Raw genomic sequence first — 26215 nt, forward strand, 5'->3', positions numbered from 1 at the left:
CTGGAGTGTGTTTCTTGTGTGGTCTTGGGGGAAACTGTGCTTGATGCATACAGCTGCATTTGAAAATACTGTGTATATCCATTCCTGACCTTAGTGAGCTTCTCTCACTGGTATCAGTGATGAGGATTCTGACTCCTTGATTATTGGCTTGGGGCAGAGAGGCCATCACATATTGGTAGCAGAGTGGTGGGATATTAATTGAACTTCAGAAGTTTTTGGGCAGTTGTCACTGAAGCTGTGTGTACTCTCAACAGACACAAGGTAAACATTCAGAGTTTCATTTTCACAAGAGTTTTATTAATTTTGTTAGTTTAGTTTAGCCAGGGAAAGCAGGCAAGGATGTCAGCAGAGGATTATGGCAAGCTGACAAAGAACGAGCTGGCCAAGGTGTTTAAAGCCAAAGGACTTGTGCATGCTAACTGGACTAAAGAGGAAATTATTTCTGCTTTAATTACAGCTGCAGCATGGACCAGTGGCCAGGAGGACAGCCAGTATGGTGCTGGGGATGTGCAGTCTTCACAAACAGGACAGTTCACCTTTTCCTCAGGGGAGTTAAAAATCCATCTGTAGTTAAAGAGACATGAACTTGAGGCCAAACATTTGGAGACCAAAAAGAGACTTGAACTGGAGACCAAAAAGAGACTGTGATGGTTGGATGCTGAAGAACGAAGCAGCATCAGCATGAGAGGGAAATGCTGTCCCTTTGCCAGGGTCGTGGAGGTAGTGGGGAAGGGAATAACTGGATCCCAAAAGCAATAAATGTCAGTAAATGTCTTCCTCAATTTACAGAGGGGGATGACTTTGAAGGTTTTATTCATATATTTGAAAGAGTATGTAAACAGTATAATGTTGACCCAGAGCTCTGGGTACAGTTACGGACCCTCCCTTACTCCATGGTAAAGCTGTAACTGTTGTTTCTAAATTGTCTGATACTGATTGTTTAAAATATGATAGAGTGAAACAATGTTTATTGAAGTGTTATACGTTAACACCTGAAGCTTAGAGAGAAAAAAAAGTTTTGTGAGCATAGACACAAGGCAAATGAAAGTGTATGTGATTATATTGTTGAGTTAAACACTTATTTTCATAGGTAGTTGAGTGGGTATCAGGTTACTACCTTTCAAAGGCTGGCAGACCTCTTGGTGAGGGAACATGCTGTTAGAACTTTGCCTGAGGACATGTAAATTTGATAGGCAGACCGAGAATGTAACACTGCAGATGAGCTGGGGAGAAAAGGGATCTCTACTTAGCAAGCAGGGCGTCAAGGCACAAGTAAGGGATACCCAGTGCTGCACATGAATATAAGGGAACCCATGGTGGGTAGCCTAAATCACCCCAACATAATTTAGCAGTAACAGGGGAAGTCACTAGTCCAGGTACATGGCCAAGATCAGGGGTTAGATGTTTTAAATGTAACCATAGGGGCCATGCAGCATACAAATGTCCACTGAAGCAAGGTGAACAACAAAAGGTGAGGGAGCCAGCAAGTGGGAATAACAGTGTGCCAGTAGTAAGTTGTCTGAAGACTACAGGGGTACCAAACTATCACCAGAGTTTGTATCCTATGTTAGTGGATGGAAGACAGGTCACTGCTAAGAGAGACAGTGCCTGTGACATAACCATTGTGAAGCCTGCAGTGGTTAAAAAAGAGCAGTACTTGCTTGGGCAGTCCACTCTAATCAGAGCTTTAGGAGGGATCCCATTCCAAATACCTTTGGCCAGGTTTCACCTTGACTGTAAGGATGAAAAAGGAAGAAAGACGTAGCTGTGTTTGAAGATATTCCTGCAGATGTCTTGATAGGGAATGATTCTGATAATGCAGTACCTTGTGTGCATGCAGTTACATGCAGTCAAGCTTGGAGACAGGCATGTAGGTCTGGTAGGCTGTGGAGAACCAGACAGACCCCACAGCTGAAGCTGGGGCTGGTGATGTGGCTAATTCAGGGAGGGAGCAACCCAGTAGCAGTGAGCCTGAAAGTGAGCCACATCTGCTTGTAGGTACTGATATTCCCGTGGACAGGGTAACTGCAAGGGTGGAAATGAGTGGTAGTACCCAGGCTGACACTGAAGAACCACTGTCAGAAGATACTAGGCTTCCTGTGGAAGGGGAGATGGGAGGAGTCACAAAAGTAGCGTTGAGACAGGCTCAGCTTTCAGACCCTACATTATGAAGCTTGAGGGAGGTAGCTAAGGAGGCACCTGATGCTCAAGGAAAAGGTAAGTCTGTATACTAGAAGAAAGGGTTACTGTGCAGAGAGAAGACTGCTGAGGAAGGGCTAGAGAGTGAAGTAATCCAGTAGTTGGTAGTGCCCAGAGCCTACCATCTGGCACTTCTAGTCATAGACCATGACACTCCTTTTGCAGGTCATATGGGCATAAAGCATACCAAGAGATGTATTATGCAGAACCTCTATTGGCCTGGGATTGCAAGGGATGTAATAAGATACTGCAGGACCTGTGAACAGTGCTAAAAGATAGGCAAGGCAGGGAAGAAGGTTAAAGCTCCATTTATGCTTTTGCCTATGATTGAGGAGCCATTTCAGAGGGTAGCTATGGATATTGTGGGGCCTCTGAGTACTCCAAGTTCCACAGGGAAGAAGTATATCCTGGTGGCAGTAAATTATGCTACTAGATAACCTGATGTGGTGGCTCTGTCCTCCATTAAGGCAGAGAAGGTTGCAGATGCTTTGCTAGAGATTTTCAGCAGGGTAGGTTTCAAGAGAAAACTATTAACTGACAAGGGTATCAATTTCACGTCAGACCTGATGGCTTGTCTGTGGAAGTGTTATGGGGTAAAGCACCTAAAGACCATCCCCTACCACCCCCAGACTAATGGTCCTGTGGAGAGGTTAAACTCTTCACTAAAGACCATGCTACAGGCATTTGCAGACCAATTTAGGAGAGAGTGGGACAAATATTTGCTCCATCTATTGTTTGCATACAGAGAGGCACCCCAGGAATCCAGAGGTTTTTCACCCTTTGAGTTGCTGTATGAGCACAGATTGAGGGGGCCTTTAGATTCAATTTGTGGTGATGGGAGGGTGAGTGTGAATACCACAAGGAGTCTGTTGTGGCATATGTCCTAAACCTCAAGACAAAGCTTAGGGAGCTCATGGGCTTGCCCCAGAAAACCCTGGCAGGAGCCCAACAGTAGAAAAGGTTTGGTATGACAGGATTGCTCGAGACTGAGAGCATGCTGTGGGACAGCAGGGTATGGTGCTCATTCCTATCAGACACAATAAGCTGCAGGCAGCTTGGGAGGGACCCTTCGATGTGGTATGGGATGTTAGTGATGTTAATTACATGGTAAAGCTGCTAGGTAGGTGGCAGGGGCACAAACTGTACTATGTTAACATAATGGAGCCTCAGCATGTCAGGGAGGTCCTGGGCATTAAGCTCAGTAAGTGTCAGGTGGGTATGGCAGAGTTCTCCCACCTGGGACATAGGGTGGGGATTGGCAACATTAGGCCAGAAGCCACCAAAGTGAAAGCTCTTCAGTTGTGGCCTGCCCTGTTACCAAAGAGCAGGTGAGCACATTCTTGGGGACAGTGGGGTACTATAGAAAGTTTGTTCCCAATTATGGTACAATATCTGCTCCCCTCACAAACCTGACAGGGAAAAAAGGCCAGATAAGGCAGTGCGGGCTCCAGCCTGTTCACAGGCATTCCACAAGCTTAAAGGGGCTTTGGAAGGACCCCCTGTGTTAGCCAGTCCAGATTACAGCAATGCCAATGCAGGTAGACTGTCAAGACAGGGTATAGATTAATGTGTTCCCAGACAGGCCCATTTCTCTCAAGCAATGTTTTTTCCAGGGTACTTGAAAAACTAGCATAAGCTTCAAAGGGGGGGGGGTGATAATGAGAGGTATTGCCATCTGTGCCATGGAGAATAGGACAGTGCATGTGTAACATATGCCAGCATAGCTAGCTGCAGTTTTGAATATAATTTTGTGTCATTTGATTATCACACTGACTTGTACAGAAGCTAATGTTAAAAATGTATCAGCAGTATTACTACAACTGATTAAATGTATATGTTTAAACAAAGAATTCTGGAAGGGAAAAGTAGAAGTTTTTGAAATTGTTCAATAATTTTAAAATACTGAAACAGATCTTAGCAAAGCTCTGCATGTGTATTGTACCAGAATCAGGTGATCAAATGTGATGTCATTCTACAATCAGCAGTGAGAGGATGGATCTCTCACAGCAGTTTGTTTTCTTTTCTTTGGAACCTGATATAAAGATCTATGACAGTTATCCCAGTCAATTAGTTACTTCAGTTCAGTTCACTTTTAATTAGAAGCTCATCACCTTTCCTTGTGGAAGTAAGCATCTGAGTATCTAATCTTGTCTTGCTGTACTATTTTACTGTGTGAACCTGCAATATGCATTTTAATGATGATTTTTTTTTTGTTTAGTGTTATAATCTTGTTATGTTTGTTTTTATCATTGTTCTGTCTTGGAGCTTATCTCCCCGAGCCTCTACTGAAAATGGACATGTATCCAGTTAGACTAGCCTGGTAGACAAATGTAAAATAAAAATAAATAAATACTAATTAAGTTAGCTAGGGAACAGTCATTCTTTAGACTGTCAGTAAATACAGAGAGATTAGTTAAGTATTGCTTTTCTGCATCTGTAACGGTGTTACTTTTATTTATCCTGAGATTGATACTCTGGTGTTTATTGTACTTGGATATTTAGTATTCTCATGTTTCTATTTTATTATGTATTATTAAATATGTTTAATAATAAGCAAAAATTTAATAATAATAATTTATTATTAATAATAATTATAATATAATTAATTATAATGTTAAATATAATATCATTAATATTATTATATTAATATAATAATTATAATAATACATATAATAATGCATTATTAATCATTAATTAATTTAACAATAATAAATATTTAGCTTAATAATAAGCTAAAACTAGACAACTTCACTCTAGCAACAAAAAAAATAATCAAGGTCACCAAGACCAACAACACATCAGGGGACTCCCTCTTCCCTAACTACATAGGCAAAACTTGGAACACCCTAACTACTGCTATTACCTCAGCAGGCTCAAAGGTTACATTTAAAAGACTCCTGAAAGAACACCTAAAACACAAATGGATATGCGCATGTTCCCCACCTGGCTGACCACCCCCACCACCCGCTCCCTTTACTCATGCCCTCTGATTTCAACTTCACCACCAAAAGAATGCAACTTCTCTAGCTTCCTTCCAGTGCCACCTCTAATTCTAACCCCTTAGTCAATACTCATAAGTCACTGCTAGGACACTGTTATCTATCCGCTAAACTTTACTTTTCTCTTTACACCTATACTCTTACTTTATTCTTAAACTATTTATGCCTTCTGCTTTTCTTACTTAACCTGTTATCCAATTTCCCATCTCTGTCTTTTCTCCTGCTACTATACTCCCTACTATGTCTAATCTTTGCTCTCTTTGTTGCTATACTCCCTATTGTGGCTAACTTGCTCACAACTCAACTGTATAAAGCAAAAAAAATGCAACCCCTACTAACAATGTTCATCATTATTTAATGCTTCAACCTAAAACTGTAAAATATGTGTTCAGTCTATGTAAATATGTTAAATCTTAAGGGTCAATGCTGTTACTAGTCAATGTTAAGTTTTATACTATCTATGTAAATCTGAATGTTTCTGTATGCACCTCATATTTTGCTTAAAATTTAACTGTGGAGCCTTTCTCCCTGGGCCTCCGCTGAAAATGGACATGCATCCACTTGGGCATTCCCGATCAACAAATGCAAAATAAATAAATAAAATAAATATTTATACCTTTCATTATGGCTGGTCTTTAATAGAATACTTTTAACATATTGAGAGTACTTGTAGTTACTTTAGTGATGCTGTGGCCACTATGAAAAGCCTTGCTGCTTTGATTACATTGAACCATTATGGTAGAATTTATTTTACTCGGTATAATTGGATATCCATGTAAGAGCCTGAGAATGGTTGACTGGTGGAAGTTTGGTTACCTTATAGTCTGCGTAGAAGGGGTACACCTAGTAAATCTTACCAGCCCTTCTCAGGATTGTGTGTGTGTGTGTGTGTGTGTGTGTGTGTGTGTGTGTGTGTGTGTGTGTGTGTGTGTGTGTGTGTGTGTGTGTGTGTGCGTGTGTGTGTGAGAAAATCAAATACCCATGTGTGGGTGTGTCAGCGACTTGGAACTGGGATACAGTGCTCCAGAGTGAGTCTTGTTTTGAATTTGGAGAGACAGAGAATACAGTCTCAGGTCTGGAGCATGTTCCCTCAGTGCTCTTAGGAAAAATTGTGCTTGATGAAGAGAGCTGCATTTGAAAATACTGTGTAAATCCATTCCTGATTTTAGTGACCGTCTCTCACCTGTGTCAGTGGTAAGGATTGAGAATTTGATTACTAGCCTGGGGTAGAAAAGCCATCACAAAATTAAATTAAAAACTCTATACCAGTGGCAGAAATGCCCTGCTGTAAGCTGTAATCTATATAATTGCAACATGCATATGTGCAATATATATGCGCATTTCAAGGATTAGTTTCAGCAATCTGTAGTATAGTGTGTATCTCTTAGGAAGTATACTTAAATATAATACTTAAGATAAAAGAGTTGCATAATTGTATTAATGCATTGTATGTCACATATGATGGTATTAATTTTATCTCTTTTTTTCTCTCACCCCAACCATTATTTCTCTTTTTTTTTTCCTATTGTGTGTCATCAAAATGTCTCTTTGTCATTCATGTGTACCACATCACTAAATGCTACACAGCACAGTGAGGTATGTCAGCCCTAGTGGATCAGCCTGTGATGGCCAGCACATTTGGGATTCAACCTGGCAGCATGCCTCTGCTTCCCCTGCACTACCTGTCTCCTCAGGTAGTAATGCCCCAGAAAGTGGTGCAGTGGTACCCTCTTTGTGGAGGTGACAGTACAAAGTCATTTAATATTCTGCACATATTTATAGTTTACACTGTAAAAAATGGATAGCTATGGTTCTTTCCTGCCTCCCTCCTGCACATTCCTGTATTGCTTTCCCTTTGTTCTTTCTCCTGCTTGCTCCCCATTTCACTACTTTCATATCTACCCCATTTTAAACACTTTTAATCTGGTCAAAAAGTAGAATAATACACAACACACATAAGTAGCAGAAAAAGCAATGGATTCCTTCACTTATTGGGCTCTGTGTTTGAGTGGCGGTGTTTATCACACACCAATGCACAGAGATGGTGAGAGGCAGCAAAATGCTGCAGTTACCTCTGTGCTATGCCAACACACAGCAACACATGTACTATAAAGAATTAATGTCATTGCATTATCAATGCTTATTTTAAAGTATTTAAACGTATTAGAAGTACTTGGATTTGAACGCAGTATCATCTGGGCTAAAAATGAAATGTATCGGTGCATTGGTGCCTGCTGCCAAAGAGTCAGTTAAGCAGCAGGTATGTTTTATAGATTCGGTACTAACTCTCAGACTTTTCACAATGTGGCTTGCATTTGAGCACTACTTAACTAAGTGCAAACATGGAAAGTAATGAAAATGTCTATCTTATGTGTGCAAATACTTTGCCAACCATTGCCCAAACCCACTGCTCACTGCACTATGTAAATGAAAATATTTTTATGTATTGCTGCTGTTTACTGTTCATTTCCTGTCTATGACATGAAACTACATGTTTTAAACATAACAGACTGAAGGCCCCATCTAACAATATGTCACATACTTGCAATATAACCATGTGTTGCCTCTGCCCGAAGCACTGCAACCCTGGTGTCTCAGTACTTTTTCCACACATATATCACCTACACTACATAAATGAATATCAAATGTGTGATATGCAATGCACATCAATCTATTAACATGCAGAACTAGAGTTCTTGACCCATAAGCCTAAAAAGCCTTATCTGCAAGGCTAGGGAAAGAATTAGCATGGACCTTATCCACAGGGACATAAGTGACCTTCAACACATTTGACCCAACCCATTTTGGTTTTGTCAATGGTACATCTTGCTATTTAAACCTAATGGACTTCTTTGATACTGACCCCAAAGACCTGGATGAGGGATAACAAAACATACCACCTATGATGAGTTATCCAAGGCCTTTGACACTATCCTCTATTCAGGTACCATAGAGAAAATCTCCCATCTGGAAATTAACCCATACATTACTAGATGGATAGCCAACTGGCTCACTGACAGAACACACACTGTGAAAGTTGGGGACTCCACCTCCACCACTAGACTACTTACCAGTGTAATACCACAAGGATCTGTGCTGGGCCCCCAACTGTTTGGAAACTATTGCTCTGAAGCCCAGGCAAAGACAGATGGCCTATGGATTACCAGGTTTGCAGATAACTGTCAACTGGATGCAGACATATAGAGTCCCCCAACAATGTTAACATATTACAGAAGAGGCTGACACAGACAAATGATTGGTGCCAAACTCAAGGACTGAACTGTAAAGCAACAAAATGCCTCATTGTCTCCTTTGGCATTGAAGTACCCCTGAATATTATGATATACATAGCACCCTTCTAAGCTCAAACACAGTGTTGCAAGACTTGGGAACACATGTTGATAGAAATTTACACTTCAATCACTATGTGTCCATTAGTGGTGAGACAGACATTCTACACTGTGCATCTCATAAATAAGGCCATCACATTCAAGACCAGGGAAGGCATAGCTCTGCTTTACTCTGCCCTTATCAGATCACTACTTGAGTACAATGCTCCGTTCTGTTTGTAACTCACCAGACACCTTCAGCAACTGCAGAAAACACCTGAGATTGTGACCAGGATAATCCAGGGCCCCTAAAACATGACATACATGGAAAGACAACCCTCACTCTACTCAGTATCATGCAGACTACTGGGAGGCGACTTATTCCTGGCCTACAGTGCAGTTTCAGACCATGTCCTACTGGAAATGCTGGACATCTGCAAATCAAATGAGACAAGAATAACTTGCTCCAGAGATATCAACCTAGCCTGTGACATAAAAAGAACATGCTGGAGAGACAGATATATCTCCAAGTGATTGCTACTCCTCTGTAATAGGGTCCCACAGCATGTGAAGCAGTGCTGCTCATTGACCCTATTAAAGCATAACCTTGACAATTGGATAGGTGATTGTAAATTCACCCCTGAGATGGCACCTATTTTCATCATGGACAGGGTAAGTTGGTGCTGATCACAAAATTGCTCTGCTAACAACAACCCTCTAACTATGCTCAGTCAGAGTACTTGTGTTTTTACATGGCTAGGCTTGTAACCCCCCTAGGGCCATTAGGCTAGTAACCTCCTAAGAACCTATGAAGCTATGAACCTATGCAGGCCTCCCAACATCTTCTCTCCAACATGGCCTGCTGATGTCATCCACTATATGTTGACCTGCAGTCTTGTAAAAGTCTGAGTTGTGCTGCAGCACTTGCATAAAGTGCTAAGTTTGGTAATGTACTTAGGTAGGGGTTCTATTCTCACTACAGTCAACTGTGTATGTATGTCTAGACAGAAGAGCAGAAGTATGTATCCTACAGTTACTGCTCCAATGCCATGGATTGACAGTATTTTGATACTTGCACATGCCTACACATCCATTTCATGCAAGCCACCCAACATCTTTTCTCCAACATGGCTGCTGATGTCATCCACTATAAGCTGACCTACAGTCTTATAAAAGTCAGACTTGTGCCATGGAGCTTGTTTAAAGTACTTAGTTCTGCAGTCAGTGTACTTAGATAAGTAAGGATCCTGTACTCACTGCAGATTGATGTATGTAAACTGAGATTTTTTTCCCTGGGCCCCCACTGAAAATGGACCTGTGTAAAGTTGGACTTTCCTGATAAACAAATATAAAATAAATACAATAAAATCGTGTGCGTTTTTGCAATTGCTTTATATTACAGAGACGCTTTTACACCAGCATGTGGGACACTGTTATTCCCATATTCTCCTCAACAGACACTGCTGTTCTATTCTCACTGCCATCAAGTGTGTATGTGTGTGTGTGTGTGTGTGTGTGTGTGTGTGTGTGTGTGTGTGTGTGTGTGTGTGCATGCACGCATGTGGGTGTGTGTGTTTGTGTTCTTGCTTGACATTACAGGCAGCCTTTTACACTGGTGTACAGGGCAATGCTACTGCCATATTCTTCGCACCAGACACTGCTGTTGCCATCAGCTATAAAACGTTGTCTGAGACACTCCAAGTCAGACATGAGCTATGGCACTTACCTTATATACAGAGGACTGCAGTATGGGCGCCTAGATAGGTAGGGGTTCTATTCTCACTGCAGTCAACTGTGTGTGCATGTGTTTGTGCTCTTGCCTGACATTACAGAGAGCCTTTTACACCAGCATGTGGGACACTGTTATTACCATAGTCTCCTCAACAGACACTGCTGATGTCATCAGCTATATCTGATTTATGTTTATGCACTATTCCCACCACAGTAGAGTCAGAAACTGGCCTGAAGGCCAGGCAGAAGTCACCTCATCCTATACAATATAGATTACAGTGACATGGCTTTCAGTCTATCGACATACATCATAGCATGGTTTGTAGGCCCTTTGTTTTCTTGGTAACAAACCCCTGTGGTCTCTCCAGCTGCTGCATGTGTCTGGTGAAGTGCATGCAAAAAAACAGCATTGTACTCTATTAGCATTCTGATGCAGTTTGAATACAGTGCTGTCATACAATCTTAAGATCTGGATATGATGGTGTGATTTATGATGTGCACAACATAGGCTTTCAGTACCAGTGTAGACACTTGGTAGTTGAAGTTCAAATTGCTATCTACATGTGTTCCCAGTGCTTGCATCACTGGGTTTCAGCATAGCAGGACTGTTGTCAATGCTGTTATTAGCATGGAATTCCACTTTTCAGAAGGACAAATAAATACACATTTCTGCTTTTATTTGTAGATCATGTGGCTTTGTCACAAATAATTTGTCTGTGTTAACCCCTCCTGTAGTATGTTACCATCATAGGTGGACTTAATGATTGTACCCAATATGTAAGAATTCACAAATTTGGTAAGCCAAAGGCCATATACTTTAGTTTGGACTGTTGAGAAATAGATTACAAACAGTAAAGGGCCAAGCACAGATCCCTGGGTACACCAATGATGGCAGCTCTACTGGTATAGGTTGGTTCACCAACATTCACAGTATGAGTTCTGTCATTGAGCCAACTGGTTACCCACCTAGTGACATAAGGGTTAATCCCCAGCTGGGAGAGTTTCTCAATGATACCTGCATGGTAAGTTGTGTCAAAACTCTAGACCAGATCAAGACAGGCAGTATGCATTGTTTTTCCTTTATCTAGGTCTATCACACAGAATCAATGGGCTGTGACAACATCACAGAGCACCTATGGCATGACATAGCACATACACCTTCCTGATATGGTTGAATACACACTTCAACACACCCTCCACATGGGCTATGTTCCCATAGAAGGGTGCACATAAACATGCATCCATCTGAATTGGGGGGATGGCAGCTGATGCATGCATGTATAGACACATCCTGATTCTTCTCAACTGTGAAGTAGACCAACAAGTCATCATGGACCTTTTCTAAATGGACATTAGTAATATCTAGGCTATGTGCAACAGACCTGTATGAGTTTTTAATGCTGCATTGTGTATGTTACAACTGACAGATGTCCTCAAATAAGTCATCAAGGGCATGCATGATGACAACACTATCATCCTGTTGATCTTGACCAGGTCAAGGAATTTGGCAAATCCACACTGAGGCATTCAATCAACACTGTCAATGTGGCCATAAACAGCTATATCACCAAACGGGTAGATCAGTGGTTCACATATGTGGCAACTAACTATGTTGATATGTGTGAATTGACCTATATCTCAGGTCCAGTGATCAGGTATGTACACTAGGGCTGTCTGCTAGGCCCTTTCTTGCCCATTATTTAAGTGATGGACATCACAGATGACATACACATCTTGAGTCCAAACAGCTGTCTGAAGGAATACAGACTGTGGGCAATCACTGACTCCAACTGCGATATTAGTATAACACAGACAGTATCAACACATACCAAAGATTGCTGCCACAGCCATGAAAACACCTACAATGACAAGAAAACATGGGAGGAACTTTATGTCAGGGAAAACACACAACCCAGGTATAATGTGGACATCACACCCTACAATCAAATCAATAGGTTTCTTACCTGTGTCCTAGGGTAGATGGTAAGTGGAATGCCCACCAGCATGTGGTCACAGTGCTGACTACTCCCTTGTATGTAAAACAAGTACTAAGTATTTGAAGGACATCCACATCAGAGGCCATAATACCTCCACAATTCCCAGCCTTCATCATACCAATAACAGTACAATGCACCCTTCTTCATGTACCTCCCTACAAATCTTCTACTAATGTGTAACTGAAGTGTGCCACCTTTGTTACACTGAGCTGTCACACAGCTTATTGGACATACCTAGGCATTCATAGTGTGGCATAAATATTACTGTCTGATGGTGGAGAACCTCAATCAATTATTACACCAGATGCATGTGTGCTACCTGTTCTGGTGATGCACACAGTACATACATAGATGTTGGACAACTTTAATTGCATGGATAACATTTGTAACAGTGTGGGTTGTGCCATGTATATATGCCATACATGCCAGTCAACTAACCTGTATTGTTCATAATGTCGCATACATGTATAGCAGTGTCCCTCCTAACACCTCCACCAGATGTTACAGTGCCCAGGACAGTGTGTGTGATTGCCCTTATAGAGTGTGGACATAATAGTTGTACAAGTATGTTTGGCAGAATCTCTCTAAATCATATATGTTATGTCAGAGGTATGGGATTACTGGTGGTATTATTCTGATACTGTCCATGATTATGGTTGATTCTTTTCATGTTGTCCATGACCCTTTACCTGTGTCCCACTTCCTGGAGATCTCTGTTAAGATTACACTCATATTCAAGCAAATCTGTTTGCACAGCTTCACAATATGCATCCTACCCCAATTATGTGTAACATCCCTGACAGATGTCCTCTGCATTATTCATGTAAGGATGATTATCTCACGCAGGCATCCTCCTCATTATGTCACCTTGTGTGACAGTCATATAATACACATTTTCACTGTGCAGCTCCTACTGTACCATATTGATATGTGACTGATATTGTTGCTACAACTGTCTTTCATTGACATGTTCTCATCTGCTGTACCTTAGGTTGTTTTACCTGTCCTCTTTCCCTGTGTTCATTCCTGCAATTTATCTGTGTGTTCCTATTCAATACACAGACTTCCCCTGAGTGTTTATTTTACTTGGCAGTCCACGTACCCTTACAGATCATGTACAAAGCTTCAGTACAGAATGCCAGTAATGGGATATCACAATACTCTGCACTGCAGCTACACTGTCATATACTGTGTTTTGACCATATACTTAACATTCATACCTCTCAACTGTCCAGATTTTCACAGAATGGCCTGATGTGTTCCTTATCAATTGTGTGGCTTTCTGCCATATCACTGTAATGCTCTCAGGAGTGATGCGACTCAATATTTAATACATTTGAGTTTAAGACTTCAAATCCTTGAGAACATGTATCTTAACACAAACCCTTGGTTATTCTAGCACATTTCTATATGGCAAATATGTCCCTATTTCTGAGTCACTGTCCCACCATTATGTTGGCCTTTGTCCAGATGCCTTGCACTAAGAGACTGAGAGCTATCTGTGAAGCCCTGGTGATCAATGTGGCATTGCAAGCAAAAACATGGACCTTCAGTGCTCTGATTTAAATAGAAGTGCTATCCGTGTTCACTTATATGGTTTCCCAGCCAGCAATGTGGTGCACAGCATGTATATTCAATGAGCGCTGCTGATCACCACACATCTCCGTGCACATATGTAAAGTCTGTGTAGACTTAGTGCATAGCTAAGTGGAGTTTATTGAATCCTGGGGCTAGAGGTTAACATTTTGCCTAAGATGGCTTATATTTCTATCTGTGTCCTGGTTTACTCCCTTAATCTCTAAGCATGTCTTAGTCTTTTTTTACCTAGTTGTTATTTTATGCATACAAACATATTAAAAATTAACTAATGTAATCATGCTCCAATGAATTCAATAATCCCTGAATTTCTTTTCCCTCAACCTCAAATACAATTACACTTGATAAGATTAGTAACAGCACAAGGGCAAAAAAAAGAAGTTATGTCTTACCATAACGTTCCATCTGTGTTGATGATTCTCATTCAGTCATTACTCTGGGCAGTCGGTTCTGACATCGGAACCGAGCCGGCCATCTTCCAAGCATGCGGCAGCCACAAACTCTTGAGCTAAACTCTTACCCACAATTCCCCTCTCCCTGTTGCAAGTCGAAAAAGAAGTAGAGGCTACCTCTGGTCAAATGACCTAAAGAAACAGGATGATGAGATCCATTATAAGCCTCAGGAGGGGGAAGAAGGGAGGGCCGTAATGACTGAACGAGGATCATCAACACAGATGGAACGTTATGGTAAGATATAGCTTCTTTATCTGATGTTGTTCATCCTCGTTCAGTCCTTACTCCTACGACAGAGTCCCCAGCTACCTTTATTCCTGGGAGGCTCTCATGGAAGCACATTCCTGAGCACCATAGAACCAAAAGAAACTCTTCTTCTGGAGGCCAAATCCAATTTGTAATGATTGATGAAGGTATGAGGTCTAGCCCAAGTTGCAGCTGCACAAATGTCATTTAAAGAAGCTCTAGCATGAAAGGCAGCAGAAGTTGCTACTGACCTTGTAGAATGAGCCTTTATAGATGTAGTTAAAGGAATATTGTGCGTTTTGTAAATAAATGTTATGCAGTCTTTCAACCATTTAGCCAATGTGACCTTAGAAACAGCACATCCTAATCTAGGTCCAGAAAAGGCCAAAAATAACTGGTCTGATTTGCGAGAAGGCTTAGTTCTATTCAGATAAAAATGCATTTGTCTGTGGATGTCTAGGGTATGTAGGCAGTGCTCTCCTCTGTTTGAAAGATTGGGGAAGAAAACTGGCAAATCAATGGTTTGGTTAATACATTTCCGAAATCACTTTTGGCAGAAAGGAAGGATTAGTTCTCAATGATACTCTGTCTTTATGAAAAATCAAGTACTGACTTTTGATGCACAAGGCGTGAAGTTCGGAAATACATCTGGCAGAAGTAATGGCGAACAGGAACAAAGTTTTCCATGATAGAAATTTGAGGTCGCAAGAGGAGGCTGGTTCAAAAGGTAATGCTGTCAGAGCTTGCAGAACTAATGACAGGTCCCATGGTTGAGTTGGTTCTCTGAAAGGGGGTTTCAAATGAATTACACCTTTTAGGAAGGTCTTACATAGCTTGTGCAACATAAGGGAAGAATCATCAAAATCATTGTGAAAATTAGATATGGCAGCTAAGTGAACTCTGATAGTAGATGCTGATAGAACCGACTGAAAAAGATTTGATAGATATTCCAGAACTACTGGCACTGGAGCTGAGTAAAGGCCCATTTGTTTTTCTTTTAGCCAAATAGTAAACCTCTTCCACTTGCTAAGGTATGTATTCCTGGTGGAAGATTTATGAGATGCAATAAGTATGTCACGTACTGGGGAAGAAAGGTCATTCTGCCTGGCAATCACAGGAAGTGGAGCAGCCAAGCTGTGAGCTTCAGGCTGTTTGAGTTGGGGTGAATCAGGTTCTGCGGATGGGAGATCAACTTTCGGGATTTGATTGAGAATCCAAGGTTGATCTAGTAGGTGAGGCCATAGAAATGGAAAACAAATTTGATAAGGCCAGTATGGCGCTATGAGGATTACTTTGCTCTTCAGCTGGTGGGCTTTCTTCAGGAACTGGGGAATGAGGGGATGAGGGGGAAATGTCTAAAGCAGACTCGAGGGCCAATCATGCACTAGAGCATCCCTGGGTGACTGTCCCCGAGGGGGAATCAGGTTGAGGTACTTGCTGCATTTGTAGTTGGTTAGGGTTGCAAAGAGGTCGCAGCAAGGGTGACCCCAGTGGTTGAAAATCTCCGCTGCTATTAAAGAATTCAGGGACCACTTGTGAGGTTGTAAAATGCACCTGCTCAATCTGTCTGCTATCACGTTGGAACTTCCAGGAATGTGCATTGCTATCAGAAAGCGGTTGGTAGTCATCACCCATTGCTATATCCTCATGGCCTTCTGACAAAGTGGGTAAGATTTGGTTCCATCTTGTTTGTTGATGTACCAGACTACTGCCATGTTGTCTGATTGTATTGCAATAGTCCCTAATGGAAGGAGGGAATGGAATGCTTGCAAGGCTAGAAGCACCGCCCTCAGTTCTAAGACATTGATATGTAGATGGGCCTCTAAATCCGACCACGTGCCTTGGACTGTCTTTCCATGAAATAGCCCTGCCACCCCATCAGAGAGGCATCCATGGTCACTGTAGCCTTGGGCTGTTGGGGAGTAAAGGGGAGAGACCATTGTAATGGGTTCTGTGACATCCACCAAATTAAGTTTTGTTGCATCTTTGAGTTACCTGAATCTTGAAAGATAGAGGGTATTGAAAAGGGTACCACTGGGTGAGCAGTAGCCATTGTAGAAGCCTCATGTGGAATCTCTCAAAGGGGACAATGGTAATGTTGGCTGCCATGGAACCCAACAGCTGGAGAACAGAATGCGCCGTGGATTTTTACTGGGAAAGAATTGGTATGAGCTGCTCTTTTTATCCTTTGAATTCTGTGCTCTGGAATAGATGCTTTGCAATTTTTTGTGTCCAAAAGGACCCCAATTAATTCCATGGACTGAGATGGGGTCAGGTTGGACTTTTTCCAGTTTATGGTTATGCCTAGCCTTTCTGCAATGTGAAGACAGTATGCCAAGGCTTCTTCCAATAGATGCCTGGTGGGGGCAGTAATGAGCCAGTCATCTAGATATGGAAACAAAACAAAACAGGAACTGCAACTGTACTTGAAACCAAAAACCACCAACCAGTTAACAAAGATAGAAACTCGCCACCATGAGCAATGGTCCCAAAAACTGCAATCCAGTCCACTTAGTTAAAACCACTTTATTCGGATAAATGAATAAAAAGCCTGAACGCCTTAAAGTCAACAACACCCACTGCGTTTTCGTCCACTTCTTTGACTTCCTCAGAAACAATTAACTAGTCAATTGAAATACATTTATATATCCTCAGTCATTAATCAATTTTACAATCAATCATGCCCATTTGAACATTTTAAAGGACTAGAGACACCTTTACTATAAGTTCATTACCAAAACCCTAGATAAATACCTGAATAAATAATCGCTGTTAAGCTAATATGTATTTAAATGAAATATTTAAAAAGCTGTTTAAAAAGTTGTTAAAAAATATTAGAAAGTGAACATACATAAATACTCTTGAGAATGAGAGGATTGTTGGAATAATAAAATACATTATGTGAGCCAAAGGCATTGTATGTACAACAGGAAATGTCAATTCATTTTAAGAAAATAAAATGTCAAGATATTAAAATGTTAGAAAATGGGATACATAATATATAGTACTTATACATATGATTTTAACAACCACAAAATGTAAAATATAAATATTGAATTTATATTATAAAAATAAAAATTGATTATTGAAAATATTAACACTAAAACCATTAAAACTTTCTATACAGATGTATAGGGGTTATGGAACTATTCCTCTTGATTATGGGGACCTCCGGTGGCAAAAAATGGTAAATGCATCTTATAACATTTTACAGTTTTGCTGCTCTCAATTTTAACAAGGGCTTAATAGATATATGTTCATTAAGCCCCGGATACTTATCCGCACTTAAAGTTACTTGCCACCATAATTCCCTATACTCGATTGTAGTCTCCCATGAACCTCCTCGAATGTCTTGCTTAATATGTTCCATGACCATGAACTTAAACTTGTACTCCTTACATGCCTTGCTATGCTTGTATAGTGCGTTACTTTCTTTCATGGTGTGCTCTGGAATAGATGCTTTGCAATTTTTTGTGTCCAAAAGGACCCCAATTAATTCCATGGACTGAGATGGGGTCAGGTTGGACTTTTTCCAGTTTATGGTTATGCCTAGCCTTTCTGCAATGTGAAGACAGTATGCCAAGGCTTCTTCCAATAGATGCCTGGTGGGGGCAGTAATGAGCCAGTCATCTAGATATGGAAACACCTGGAATCATTGTAGTTGCAAGTGAGCTGTGATGACTGCCATGCACTTGGTGAACACTCTGGGGGCTGTAGAGAGTCCAAAAGGTGGTACTCGGAACTGATAATGACTGGCTCCCGCATGGAAGTGAAGAAATCTTCTTGAAGATCTGTCCATCTTTATGTAGTAGTACGCATCTTGAAGATCTATCGAGCACATCCAATCATCTTTTTCCAAGAGTGGAAGGATAGACTGTGCAGTGAGCATCCAGAATTTCTGTACATTTACAAATTTGTTTAATGCACTGAGATCCAAAATTGGTCTCCAGTCCCCGGTCTTTTTTGGCATCAAAAATAGTCTTGAGTAGAATCCGGATCCTATCTCGTCTGGGGGACTATTTGGATGACTCTTTTATTGTAGCAGCTTTGATATTTGATCAACTGCTTCTTCCCTTTGACTGGGTGGAACGTCGGCTAAGTTTCTTAGGGGAATGGGAAAAAGGTCAAAGGGGATATGATAACCTCTCATTATTATCTTTTGTACCCAAGAATCGGTGGTGATGGTTAGCCAGGCAGAAGGGTACAAAGAGAAACAACCCCCAACCACTTCCAGAGGAAAGCAGCTGGACCGCTCTTCTGGAGCGCTGATAGGATTGGCCAGAGAAAGAATCTCTGGAACCCTGGTTACGTGGACCTCCTCTGCCCCAAAAGGGGCATCTTCTGTTGGAGTTTCCCCCTCTGCCCCTGGGAGAAAACTTGGCTTGTGTGTCCCGGAAAGAACCCTGTAATTTTTTTGTGCCACATCTTTCCACTCTTTTGGTTCCTAGAGAAACCACATTGAGGAGAAGAGAAATGGACACCCACGGCAGAAAGTGTCTTACTGTCCTGTTCACATCTAGCCAGTGTGTCTTTTACCTTGGGTCCAAACAAAAAAAGGGCTTCTATGGGAACTCTCAAGAAGGAAGCCTTGAAGGGTTCTGCGAAGTTACACAGGTGCATCCAGGCATGCCGTCTCAGGACTATGCCTGCACCCACTGCTCCTGCTGATGTGTGAAAAATCAGGCGCATAGAGGAGTTGGATACTGATTCAAGGGTGGCTAACTGTGAGACCACTTTGTCACAGACCTCATCAGACACAGCTCCGGCCAAAGTTTCAGAGAGCTCAGAAATTAAGTCTCTTTGATGCCTGGTGAAATGTGCCATATAATTCAGGGACCTAATTGCAAAGATCGCTGATGCAAAAAAAATGCTTCCCTAACCTGTCCTCTGCCCAGGACTCTTTTTTGGGTGGATAAACAGTCTGGCTCTCTTCTGCCAGCTCTTTCTTACTTGCGGCTGCCACCACCATGGAATCTACTGCAAGACCTTTGGACCAATGGGGAATAACTATCCGGTGGGGACAACATTTTATCTGGCCTCTGGGGAATGGCTTCAACGGTGTCAGAAGCCTCCGATGCATGCTGCCCGATGATCTGGACAAGTTCTTTGGCAGGTGGTGTAATCCAAGAGGTAGGGTGCTGGGCACAAAAGGCCTGCAGGAACACAGACTCTTCAGAGGACAGGTTGGAGGGCTGCCAGTCACCTCTCTATTTTAGGATTTCAAGGATGTCTCCAAAGGACACCTCAGAGGGTGACCGAGAGGACCCTTCCCCATCATCAAAGTCTGTGTCTTCTGTGAGGGACTCTTCTGGGGAGACCATGTGCTTCCTCTTGCATGTACTCTTGCAATGAACTTCCTCAGGGGGAGATACTAGGGAAGACAGTCCAAAAGGGGTCTACTGTGGGAGTATGTCCTGAGACTCCTTGTGCCCTGTGTCCAATGGGTGTGACTTGTGTGAGCTGCTGCCCAGAGGAGGATGGGAATTCTAACAGTACAGGGTCACTTACAGAGGCAAGAGCCTTCTCCATGACTCAAAAGGCTGATGATAAAGGAGGAGTATAAGTAGGGGTCTCCAGAGAAAAATGGTCACATCCATAAGAAGAATAGGTCCTGAAGAGTGGGATTCTACTGGCTGTGTCTGCACCGAGGACAATGGTGCTGTAATGGTCTGTACCATCGGGGATGGTACTACTGGTGTCTGCAATGAGAAAAGAGTGGCCGGTGCCGAGGGCAAGGTCTGCACCAACAAGGTCGGTGCCATAATAGAAGCCGGAACCATGATTGGTGCCAAAAGGGTCTGTGCCAACATGGTAGCAGTCGGTACCAAGGGAATTGTCGGTGCCGAGGAAGGAATTGAAGTCATCGACGTTGGGACATACATCGACATCATATGGGTCTGCATCGACTGGATAGTCAGTGATGATGAATTTGTCTGAACCGAGGAACAGCTTGGTTCAGATAAGGTTTGCAACACACGCGGTGCTTAAGTAGTTGGCGCCGATGGCTTTGGTGCTAAAGATGTCGGCACCGAAAGCCTCGGAGTCGAGGAAGTCAAGTCTGAAATGGTCCACTTAACTTTCTTTCGTCTCAGTTCCAGAGGGTCCCCGGCGGGGGATGATAGAAGAGACTTAGATTTCTTATGGTCATCCTTTTTCTTATGGAAACTAGGAGGGGTTGAAGCCTCCGACCCAGAAATAGCCTCTGTAAAACCAGTTTTAAGAAGTCCCTTTAAAATTAATTTATTCTTTCTTTCTGCCAGGGTCTGGTTAGAAAATTTCTCACAAATTCCACATGGTGGGTCAACAGTTAAGCACACCCAAACAGTATACACACAGATTATGTGTGTCTGAAGTAGGTAATTTGTGGCCACAATCTAAACATCTTTTAAATCCCTTTTTTTTTTTTTTTTTTTGATTGCCATGATTAGAGACAGAAAGGGGGAACAGAAAAGAAAAAAGAAGGTACCACCAATGGTACAAGAAATACCCGAAGGTAAAGGAAGAAATTTAACAACAATGGTAAAGGAGTTACCCGAATGTAAGAAAAAGGGCTTGAAAGGGTTAGAAAAGGTTGTCGCTAGATGCAATAGGGTAAGAGAGAACTATTTATACCAATAACTGTGAAGAAAAAAATTAAAAAATCCAATTTTTACAAAAGTAATGCAGTTAGCTCAAGAGACGTGGCTTGACACGACTGAATGGCGACACGGCAAATGAGATCTGAGGTAACAGGGAGAGGGGAATTGTGGGTAAGAGTTTAGCTCGAGAGTTTGTGGCTGCTGCAAGCTTGGAAGATGCAAGGCTTGGTTCCGATGTCGGAACTGACTACCCAGGAGTAAGGACAGAACGAGGATTAACAACATCAGATCATATTTTACTTCTTACAGTTAAAATGTGGTAATCACATATCCATGGGCATGCTTTCAGGTACAGGTTGTTGGTTAGCATCACTTTTTGAACTCATAGTGTTTCTGTCAGTAAGTGTGCAATATTTTGCTATATGCCCTTTTGATTATTTATTTATTTATGTGACATTTATTAACCGGGTTAGACTGACTGGGCAGAAGCGCCTTTTAAGCAGAGACCCAAGGAGAAAAGCTCCAATAGTACAAGAAACAAACAGTAAATAACATGGTCAGTTGTTACAAGAGAAACAAAAATATGTAAGAACTATCAGTAACTAACAAGAACAATTGTTACAGGTGAACAAAATTACATATAGAATGTACACTGTACAAATATGTCAGAAGAAAATCAGCATAATGAGAACGTGCAATACATATGAGATAATAGAATACAGTCAGTTACAAACATAAATAGGAAGATAAATGCAATAGGAAATCACAAGCTAGCAAAAAAAGTAAAGAGAACATTTCAAACAAACCAAACCAGAGGAGTTTTTCTTTTTTCTTTTTTTTTTTCTTGTTTGCAGGCAAAACAATATACTTAGTTGAAGGCTTGTTTTTAGCCCTAGATGCACCCTTAGATTATTAGCCCTACAGGCAAACAATCCTGCTTGGAATTTGCTTCCTAAGTTAAGAAGAAACATTCTGCTGAAGCAATTAACTGTTCAAAAGAGTCAGAATCACATTGAGATACTACATTTCTTAAATTGACAGGCAGTGTCCTTTTAAATTTTCATACTGCCAAGAATTCTAGAATTGTGTTAGCATCATTCTAACCATTGTTACAAACTATGTTTCAGATCAGCCATTTGTGACCTACCCAGTTCAGGACTACACCGAATTTTCACATTCTCAATGAAGTGCTCTTCTTCACAAAAATAAACTGAAGGAGTTTACAGAGGTACTGATCTGTGGCTGAATATGTTTCTTGGAAAGCTGTTGTAACGCTCATTAGAGTTGTGTTAGAGTTTCTGTTTTGAAGAGAATACAGCAGTACAGTAGCTTTACTTTCATTACACACAGTTTACAAAAGTAAATAGATAAATAAAACAGCAACACATGGCTTCTCACTTAATATATTTTGGTTTAAAAGAAGGAGTTAATCTAGCAACTCTTTAGTGTAGCAAAGATTATTTTCCTGGGATAAATCCCCATTTAAGCAAAGATTATTTTCCTGGGATAAATCCCCATTTAAGCAAAATAATTTTATCATATAAGATCATCACTCAAATATTCAGAAAGCTTCTTACATAATACAGCAGAGGCTCCTTCTGTGAGACAGTAAGTCAATAATTTGATATTGAGGCAAAGCTTGTATTCTTTATCTTGACAGTGAAAGAAACTCAGCCAGAGCAAGTAGCTTATAAAGATAACATTTATAGAAAGAAAACTGTAGTCCATCCTGTTACAATCCACTAATGTTGTATTTCAAATGGAATTAGTTCAGCAGTTCATTCTCTAAATACGTGGACTCCTAAATGTTCAGACATGAGGACACAGCTAAATATAACAGAATCCTGCATGTAAGAGTTCATGAAAAGCATAGGTGTTATCATCCCTAACATATGATGTTGTTTACTTGATGGAGAATGATTACATTCATTGACTGTTCCTAGTTCTGGAAATGGGATACATCACACTCCTTGACATACAGGTGTAATAGGGTTCTGTGCCGTACAAAACCTTCTTATTTGTTTACTAATATATATCTCCCTGTCTCTATGCGTTAGTCTTACTTGTTCTTCTTCCTCCGTAACCCTACATCTCAGCATCTTGAGACTGAGGCGATATTGCACTTAAAGGCCTCACCTTGCGTTTCTTGCAGAAGTGGGCATGTTGCGAATGATTGACGACCAGGTCTGCATATGTTATGAGCCATGATTGACATGGCATTCTAATCAGCTGACAGCCCTAGTTTCTCCTCGTACAGATTAAGGTTAATAATCACATGTGCATTAAATCCACAACCGCTACACACACACAAACTAAATAGAAATGATGATCATCGTCCATGTTCCTAGAAATGTCTGCCCCCTTCATGCTTGTTCCTAGTTTTATAAAGGTGAGAACAAAGTCGCACTCAATACTTTTGTGACATTTGCTATGACATATAAAAAAATGCTGACAGAAAAAGACATTACTTCAAAAGTTGTAACACTTTCTTGGAACATAGATAACAACCCCTTTTGTGCTGGATTGTCTTAGTCACTGCACCTTCCCATGTGTTTTTGTAGTAGACTCGTCCTTCTCAACTGTCCAGATGTCCACCTAATTTTGGTCTTTTCCACATAAAATTGGTGGTTTTCTGCAAACCATTGAGGGTTGAAACCAATAAATAATGACACACATACCGCTCAACCTTTTAAAGCAAGAAATCTGGAGAAAGCAATAAATAAAAGTGGGAAAAATGCCATCCAAAATAAGGGCAATTTTTTTAAATATTGCTCTTAAACTTAGAAATTTACGGCAATATTTTACTCAGAGAAACAATAAAATCAGCACTGTCAGATAATCTTTAAGAATTAGAACTATCAGTAACATCGCACAGTATAAAGTATCAAACAACATACAAAACTATATTGGTTTATTGGACATTATGGATATTAACACTAGATTCTACATACTAGAAACATATGCTAGTGTCACTATTGAGGGAATGCATATTCATTAGTGCCCGATTATGAAATAGCACGGGAGTGGGTTTTGGGCGGAGCTTGCTACTGCGCATCTGGTGAGGCCCTCAAGTACAATATCGTCAAGACTGATAATATACATTCTCCATTTTCTGTGAACTTCATTTACATTTATTAGATTTAAGTGATTTACTGAATTCAGGCCAGCAATATGCTTTCCTATTTGATTCTGCATGATGTAATGACAGGGTGGCATCTCCCAGGGCAGCTTAATCTTTCTTACCTCCACTTATATAGAGAGTAATGCCTGCTGCTTGGAGTACTATGATTTTTGAAGGGCATCCATTCCAGAAAGGCAATGTTAATAAATCAACAGAAATCTCCCTCAATGTAAAGTGTCATAATTACCAGATGAACAAAACATAAGATTGACTTTGGCAGGATTTTGGAATGATAGATTAAGACTAAACTTAAATTTAACTTAAAAGTGAATGCACATGCTGATTTACATTTAGGTTAACTGAATGAAGACATTATGAAACATGAGGATGCATCTGAATATTATTGCAAAAACATAATATAATAATTACAATAATTATAAAAAGTCACTCTGGGATTCAATGACATCAACACTAAGTGTACACCATTCTGAGTGAACAGCCAACACTGGCATAACTCACACCTTCTTCCGCCTAATTTTAGTTTTCCTACTAATTTTCTTGCAGCTTTAAATATTTACAGGAATTCATAAAGGTTACCACAAAGTGTTGACTACATGTACACTTAGTGTAATCTTTCTGAGTGACCATTAAGCACAAAAAAAAATTGGTAGAGCTGTTCTTGAATACATATGGCGTACCCTTAGTGTAGGCTTTACTGAATCTGGTCCTCAGTCTTTTATAAGCTTTTTATTTTGATCAGAACTAGGTTTTACCATTAGATTACCTTTCATACTTTCCACCCTTGCCAGTACTTTTGTAAAAAAATTGTTTGATAACAATTGCAAGGATGTATTTAGACACTGACAGGCTTGTCAGTTTCAATAAACTGAAAAAATCCACCATATAAAACTGGGAAAAAATGTCACTGTCTAATTGGCTTATGTGATGAAAACAAGTTCAAACACTCATGTGCTGTGGACAAAGAAATGGTAAAAGCAAGGAGCTATAACATTAACTATGAACATTACACTTAGCCATGGTGAGCTGTTACATTCTAAACAAAACATCAAAATTCACGCTGTCATCTACCACTGCATATAATGATAAGGACACAATCTGAATGTCCAGAAATGGTGATGCAACTTACCTTTTCTGCAAGCTTCATGTATAGGTGAGGGAAGACACTGGTCTAAAAAAGGTTTGGCCCCATTCTCTAGCAACAGTTCCACACAGGCTGCACTACCTCTGGAACAGGCATGGAACAGTGGAGTCATTCCATCAATAGTCGTAGCATTCACCTAGGGTAGTAAATTAACAACTGGTACTGGGGTGGCATTATAGGTCCCGTGAGTGTCCAGGATAGACAAGTAAGATTAAGCCAACAGCATAATTATGCCTAATATACAAAAAAATATTGACTTTAACAAGAAAATTTATGTCAGCTCTTGAGAACTTTCTTTAAAATTACTTTTGCAAATAACATTTCCTGTTGTATATTTACAGGTGAAAGACACCTTAAACTATGGAAGATTAAGAGAACAGTGAAACAAATTGATCTCAGCCTTGAGAGAAACATCGCTAAAGGAGAACAAAACATTGATAAAGTTTGTCATTTGATGGTAGTAACAACATATGGTAAAGGCTGAAGAATGTTACAGTACAGAAATACTATCAATTAATATGATCAGATTTGAGGAAGTACAGCTTTGCATTGTCTCTAGATTTGGACAATATACTTTACATAAGTCATTTTTACAGACTTGCTCCATATTATTTTTTATCCTTTTTATCATAAGATAATACAGAATAAAATATGATGAAGCAGGGGTATGGAATGTTAAATTTGGGAAATAAAAGACAAAAATAATCCAATTTAAGCAAAATAAACTAATACATAGAAACATGCACCATTTCCATGAGCAAAATATTGAAATGATATCAACTCCTTAATACACAATAGAGAACT

The 26215-nt window shown here is 40.6% G+C and overlaps 1 protein-coding gene across 4 annotated transcripts in view; it reads right to left on the minus strand.

The window, feature by feature from the left end:
• Window positions 1–26215, minus strand: part of ASB5 (ankyrin repeat and SOCS box containing 5) — a 685704-nt gene that overhangs the window by 74920 nt on the left and 584569 nt on the right. For all 4 annotated transcript variants that reach the window (XM_044062518.1, XM_044062520.1, XM_044062519.1 and 1 more), the window contains exon 4: window positions 25397–25547. In XM_044062518.1, the coding sequence (XP_043918453.1) occupies window positions 25397–25547 (151 nt within the window). The remainder of the gene's footprint in view (window positions 1–25396; window positions 25548–26215) is intronic.

The sequence above is a fragment of the Protopterus annectens genome, chromosome 2.part1 (genome assembly GCF_019279795.1).
Source record: "Protopterus annectens isolate FY-2018-M chromosome 2.part1, PAN1.0, whole genome shotgun sequence".
Lineage (NCBI taxonomy): Eukaryota > Metazoa > Chordata > Ceratodontiformes > Protopteridae > Protopterus > Protopterus annectens.